General features: G+C 43.7%; 1 protein-coding gene across 1 annotated transcript; it reads right to left on the reverse strand.

Moving 5' to 3' along the window:
- Positions 1 to 158: 158 nt before the first annotated feature.
- Positions 159 to 6,804, reverse strand: POLB (DNA polymerase beta). The gene is made up of 13 exons (XM_027632283.1): positions 6,777 to 6,804; positions 6,640 to 6,706; positions 6,246 to 6,320; positions 5,915 to 5,973; positions 5,490 to 5,539; positions 5,002 to 5,053; positions 4,649 to 4,703; positions 4,489 to 4,561; positions 3,972 to 4,042; positions 3,559 to 3,645; positions 2,636 to 2,700; positions 1,960 to 2,099; positions 159 to 1,415 (listed from the first exon to the last, which is right to left on the reverse strand). The coding sequence occupies exons 7-13, from the start codon at positions 4,661 to 4,663 to the stop codon at positions 1,321 to 1,323; spliced, it is 546 nt and encodes a 181-aa protein (XP_027488084.1). The 5' UTR covers positions 4,664 to 4,703; positions 5,002 to 5,053; positions 5,490 to 5,539; positions 5,915 to 5,973; positions 6,246 to 6,320; positions 6,640 to 6,706; positions 6,777 to 6,804; the 3' UTR covers positions 159 to 1,320.
- Between the last annotated feature and the right edge of the window lie 6 nt (positions 6,805 to 6,810).

Consider the following 6,810-nt stretch of genomic DNA (forward strand, 5'->3'; position numbering starts at 1 on the left):
GAGGCCCCGGACAAAGCTGGGCTGCCTGTGGAAGAGGATGGAGAAGGCATCAGTGTAACGCTGTGTGCTGCCCAGGAAACAGCACGGGAAACCTGCGTTACTGCTTCGTGATCTCTTAAAACTGTAGCTAATAAATAATAACAAAACCGGATTGCACGTTCATGATGGAATCTTCAATTTGTTTATTCCCACTGATCATTGAAGAAAATACTAAATATATCAGCTATATATATTTTTACTATGAGGCATCAGAAGACTTCACATAGCACCAAGTTAACTTCTAGTTACCTTACATACCACTGCATGCATTACTGCTGGGGAACAGTCACAGAAAAATTATTAAAACTCCCAATATGAATAACAGAAGAAAATAAAGATATAATCAGGAGTACCAGCCTATAATCTCTGTTACTAAGACTGATCAACACTCACTGTATAAGAACAAGTAAAAATGTAGTTGTTCTGTAAGCTTAAGTCAGATAAAAATAAGAAACAGTATTACATCCATCTTTGTTTTATGATTCAGGTCAGGTTAAGTAGTCTGACAATAAAGAATCTTTGTCCCAAATACAGCCAGCAATGCATTCTTGATGAGACCTCCTCTCATACCCAAACCAGTCCTTACCTTCCCCAACAATTAAAAGAGGAGGCATAAAATAAGATCTGACAGGTTTGCACATAAAAAAAGGGCAGACTGAATCTACAGGAGTGGTGGAAATGCATCAATTCATCAGACCAAGCTGAACAAAGTGAACAAAGCACAGAGCACTGCAGTGGACAGGACTACAACACCCCTGGTAACAAAACCCAGCCCCATGCAGCAGGAGGATGGTCACATCAGAGTACAGCCCATGCTGAACGGGTTTAGAAGGAAACTGCTCATCAGGAGCTTCAAGACGCTTAACCCAGAGATAAGGAGATATAAATAGCAGTTGAAAATGGTATTCTTTAGGAGTACTTCAGGACACAGCTCGCTTCCTCACTCTGTGGCTACTCGTACATAAGATACAAAGAGAGGAGCTGGATGCCCCAGCTCTGGAAACATTCAAGGTCAGACTGGACTGGGCTCTAAGAAACCTGATTTAGTTGGAGATGTCCCTGCTCACTGCAGGGGGGTTGGACTAGAAGACACTTAAAGGTCCATTCCAACCCAAACTATTCCATGACATCTTACAGGAGTTGATCTTCACTACACGTTCTGTACTAGTGCCATGGACTTGCTGTAAACATCAGTATTACACAGTTTTTGTAGTAACAACCAAAGTGAGACTATGCACTTCATAAGAAGCTATAAAACATCTCTCCAGGCTACCCAGACAATTATTCACTGCGGTCCTTTGGCTCCCTGTACTTCCACTGGATGTAGTCAAAGATGTCTTCTTCACATTCCACGGGCAGGGCCTCTCCAGCAACTCCTGCAAGTGAATTACAGATGCTGTTTGAAAGGGGGATGGTCTGTGCCATCCAGACAAGCCAAGTGCATTGCAAGATGAAGACAAAACTGCTGTAAGTAAAGCAGACTTAAAAAAACACCCAGAACAACCCTCACTGCCCCCCTGGCCTTTTCATACAGTGTGTAGGTGATTATTCCTATTAGTGTCAAAGGAAATAAGGTAATGAATGAACTTTGGGCCATGTGGTTGTGCAGTCAAATACATCTATAGTCATGTGCATGTGTGTATAGTCACCTCCCCTCCAAAACAAAACAACTGAGGGACGTGGCATATCCTGTGAAAAGAGTGGGAAACCCCTTATGTGCTGTGCTTGACACAGAAAAAACAATCTTTACACCAGTAAGACTTTAAGAAGATTAGGCAGCCCAAAGAGGTAACTTTGTGCCACAGCACTGCCTGTACATAAGCAGGCTGCCTCTTCTTGCTGTAATGGTGCCCAACACCAAAAAGGACACTGTAAAACCAGTGTTTATCAGAGGAACACTGTGCAGAGCCCCACACTGACCAGTGACACCCAAGCGACGGATGGTGTACTCATTGATGGTGAAGCCCATCTCCAGGGCATGAGCTCTCATGTTCTTATTGAATATATCACTCCCTGTGAAGTACAGCACACCACAGTAATACTGATCCTTGGGGATAAGCCTAGAGGAAAAAGCAGAAGTGCAGACTTAGAGCAAATAGATAACAAAAAAGCTACAAGCCACTTGAGATTCAGCCCTTCAGACACTGCTGTGGGTCTGCTTTCTGTTTATGTCCACACATCCTGCAACTCTGCACATTTGATTTTCCCCAAGCCAGATGCAAGAATGAAATGAACTGTGTATCAAAGGAAGGTTCAGCACATCTACCTGACCCAGAAGTTACTGGTGTTCAGCCACTACCTGGTTATGGTGCTTGCACTCCTGCCAAGAATTAATGTCAAAGCAGGATGGCAAAACAGGACACAGTTCTGAACCTGGATAGAATGTCATGATTTAAAATACAGCATTATTGCTAATAACCTGTTGTAGATACTGGCACTTGTACAGTGGCTTCCTCAGTGCAAAGGAATTAGACACCCAGTAAATGCCACGTTCTGACAATGGAAGGAGAGATCTGACTGCAGAAGTGGATGTAAATGCCTGCTCTGCAGCAGACAGCTGCACTGGGGGTCTGGCTGGGGTTTTTGGGTGCATTACCTGATATCAATTCTCCTGTGGGGATAGGCTGTGCCATCTTCTCTGTCTGGCAGCTGACAGACACCCTGGGAGGAAGTAAGGCAAGCAAGAAATCCAAATGAAATTAAACAGATTTGAGATCAGTCTTTACCACCCCACCCTTAAAAACCCCCTAAACAATCCTCAGTTATCTGGAAAGCAAAGTTAAATTCCAGCTGAACTGATTACATATTTCACTGGAACAGCTGGTTATCTGAGTACAGTAAATCATTAAAAACTGGAGGGGTAAAGGAAGTTTTTTCTTGAGAAATCCTCTGCCTCTTTTCAGTTCAAACTGCTTTTGAATCTTCATGCAATATTTAAGTTAAAAAAGAAAAGGAAAAGCTGCATTGTGAGCAAGGGACCTAAGAAAATTAATGTTCTTGTAATTCACTTCTTGCTTTAGGCATCCAGCATAATCCCTAATATATCCTGAGTCTGGCATTTTACCCATTAAATCTGTTCTGCAGAAAAACTCACACAAAAAAAAGGAGACAGAAGTGTGTTGGACAAAATGAGGTGAACACAAGTCCAAGAGCAAAGACAAGCGTTCCCAAGATCTCGAGGACAGAGTTAGGAAAGGGGTCACTGGTGCTGCTGAAGGAGGGAGGTTGTGCTGAGGTTCTGGGGAAACACCCAGCAAACCAGAGACACAACTGACCTGGTGTGGTGCAGGGTGCCAGAGCTACAGAAATATCTGTACACTTTCTAATACTGAGATCTTACTGTAAGAGATTCCCTAAGAGTTAACTGTAGGAAGCTTTTATGGGAGGTAAGGGGGAGAATTAAAAATAAAATAAAATCACAATTCCAGCAGTCCAAAGAATGTATCTTGTATGTATCCCAGCTTCTGTCAGGAAAGGTAATCCCACCACAACATCCCTCACCACCAAAGAAGCCCTTACCATGAATTTGGTGTCACCTTTAGACAGCATATCTGTGACAAAGTGGACTTTTTCCAGTTGTTCTACAACTTGATGCAGAAGTTTCGACTAGGAACAATGACAACACAACAGAAATCAGTTCACAGGTAACGAGAATATCTTACCTATTTATATTAGATGGTGGCTCACATAAGTACAGGACATCACCATAAATATATGTATTATTCTACATGAAATTTGACCCTGGGGGAAAAAATGCAAGTGATTATAACTCCTCAAATGAAACATGGTGATCCAAGAGAGGAGATTAAAATTACAGTAATGAGAAGATGCAAAGAGCTGCAGTACAAGTCTGAGACTACATCTCTTCTGAATTTAAACACACCCTGGTGGAAGGAAAGCCCAGCACTGACTCACAGCAGCTGCAAACACACCTGTTTGGAGGACTGGGATGTGAAGCTGGGATGGGTCAGGAGAACATCCATATCACCACTTGACTCTGCACCTGGGCCAGGGAGAAGCACAGAAAAACCCCTCTGTGCATGACAAAGAGCACTGACATTGGTGAAATTCCATCTAACCTTTTCCTATAAACATGTTTTTCTAGTAGAAAACAGTCACTATTCAAGAACATTTGTAAAAAAAAGAGAACCTTGTTCTTCCACCAAAAAGTTTCTATCCCCCATACCTCAGAAAATACCCCAGAATTTCTTGCTGTACTCTCTGGCAGTGAAGGACAAATGTTGATCATGCAAAAGCAAACAATTCACATTAGAACATACTACTCTTTGTGGGGGCAGAAGGTTCACGTGGCTGAACTGACCAACCAAGACAATACCCAGAGGAGAAGGCCAGGTTCTGGCACAGACTGTCTCTGGAAGAACACCACACACAGTAAAGGGTCTTGCTTATTATCCCAAAATAAACACAACAAGATCAGAGAGTACCAACCTCGTCTAAAACTGCCACAGACCGTAGCAATATAGTTTGGGTCCAGCTTCTTTACCTCTTTCAGCACAATTTCCTGTGTAAAAAGGAAAGATGTGTGTTGGGAGGTGTCAGTCATTCACTGGCCATCAGTACCTCACATCCTCAACAAAGACATTCTTACCTGCATTTGCAGCATTTCTTCCCTTGGGATTCTTTTCTCAAAATCTTCAAAATATCTGCATATATAAAAATAAAAGTATCTGAAAGAGTGCCAGAGGTAGCATCTTAAATTTTTAGTCAATTAAATGTGTATCAGAGGAAAGAATACAACTTATGTTACTGTCACATCACAGAAAGCTCCCAACTCCCACCAAGGGGAGAGTAAAACCTCAAAACTGCAAGTCTGACAATGCTTATAGAAGATGGTTTCATGATTTCCACTGCACATGAAGAGCTGCTATGAGGTGGGAGTAGTATATCATACATTCCATCCTGGTGTCTGGAGGAGCCATTAGAAAAGCCAAGGAAGCTTACTTCAGTCCAATTCGCTGGTGGTGGGTCAGCTTGTGCTCATTTTTTCTGAGATCTAGAACAATTAAGAAAAAAAAAAAAACAAACAAGTTACCTTAGGACTCAAAATATTACAGTAGGTTTTCAGCAATGCAAAAATGATGCACACAAAGAATACGTGAGGAGAACACAACAAGCTCAAGGGAAGGAGTGTTAAACTGACTGTGCAGCAGCTGACAGGATGACCACAAATGCACAGAGCACTTCCCAATAAAGACTTAGCAGGCCACTGAAGAGCCCAAATCCTTGATATCTTCCACGTAACCTGCAAGGACTTTATTTTGGATACGTATATAATGCCTTAAGCCTCTGTACTAACTTCAGCACCTTCCACACCTTCCTCACAGCCTCGGGCACATTTGCTATCACAGAACCCTTTGGGAGAGGCAGCAGGACAGAAAAACAATGACACGTCACTGGAGTGTGAACTGAGGCCCCAAATCTACACTTACCTTCTAAAGTCTTAATTCCTTCCTCGACAAACTTCCTAGCAGCAGCAGGACTGCAAAGAGACAAGGCAATCTGGCATCAGGAACAGCAAGAACCTTACAGCACTGAACAGGACATCCCAATGCTCTGTCACTGGCTGGGTTCTCAAAGGCCGAGTCTGAGGGCACTTGTGATGCTCACCCTCTTCTCAGCATTAGGCATTTTCAGTTCATGCTTTCAGCTAGAGCCTCAAGAGAGGCAACTTCCACTGTCCTGAGACAGGACAACACCCAAGCTTCTCCTTCTGTGTCCCATCTCAATTCCTCAAAGGCATTCTCAAATCCCAGTATATCCTCAACCTTTGTGCACAGTTTTTCTCAGAATTGAGAATGATTGCATTACCCACCCTCAGCCTCAAGGGTTCTAAACAAAACAAAACAACTGTTACCCAATGCCAGTAACTCGTGTCAGGAAATTGATAGAAGCACTTGTATCATCTTGTCGAATCTACGAAAACAACACAACACAAGCCAATTCCTCCTTTACTCCTTTTGCAATAAACAAAAACCCTCTGAGAAGATAAAACAGCTTAGTCAGACTCTGCTTTGGAGGCTCACCACAAATTTCTACTTACCATACACCCTATGTTCACCATTCTTAAGACTGACCTCAATCTCTCCAGGGACAAGAACAGAAACTGTGCAAAGCAAGCAGGCTACTTTGCAAGTTCCAAAGGAAAGCAACTATTGAGAAACAGAGCACGAGGGAAAGAAACCCACCTTTTCCAATTTGCGTAGTTTTCCAGTGGATAAGAACTCATCTATCTTCTCAGCAATCTTAGCACCTACTCCATCCTAAACATTGGGGGGCGAGGACAAACAAGTTACCTTCAAACATCACTTAAAGTCATTATATTTGGGAAGAAAAGAAAGCTCCCTAGAATTTAGAATCCAGAAAGAACTATGAGCCCCTCAACACCATGACAAAATACGGGACCACAAAGGAGCACAAGAATCCCAGGCTATTACACAACTCCCTGACAGGAGTTACAGGTTCGACTCGATGATCTCAGAGATCTTTTCCAACCCGGCTGATCCTGGGATTCTGTGAAACCCCCACAGCAGCCACCCCGCCCCCAGGCCCCAGGTTCCCCGTGGGCACCAAAATCCCTACCAGCTTCTTGGCCTCGGCGCCGCTGCGGATCTTGCTGGGGTAGCGGGCGATCACCGAGGCCGCCTTCCTGCGGAAAGTGCCGGTCAGTGGCCGGGCCGGGGGGCGCGGGGGCCGCGGCGGGGCCGGGGGGGCTGTACCTGTAGGCGTTGTACTTGTGGATGGCCCGGTTCA

Source organism: Corapipo altera, unplaced genomic scaffold, assembly GCF_003945725.1.
Source record: "Corapipo altera isolate COAL_440 unplaced genomic scaffold, ASM394572v1 60170, whole genome shotgun sequence".
Lineage (NCBI taxonomy): Eukaryota > Metazoa > Chordata > Aves > Passeriformes > Pipridae > Corapipo > Corapipo altera.

Excerpts from the sequence above, each read along its gene's own strand:
- POLB (XM_027632283.1), bottom strand. Across the intron at positions 3,646-3,971 it reads CATCCCAGTCCTCCAAACAG|TCGAAACTTCTGCATCAAGT; the intron begins GTGTGTTTGCAG and ends CATTGTTCCTAG. Across the intron at positions 1,416-1,959 it reads CCGTCGCTTGGGTGTCACTG|GAGTTGCTGGAGAGGCCCTG; the intron begins GTCAGTGTGGGG and ends ATTCACTTGCAG.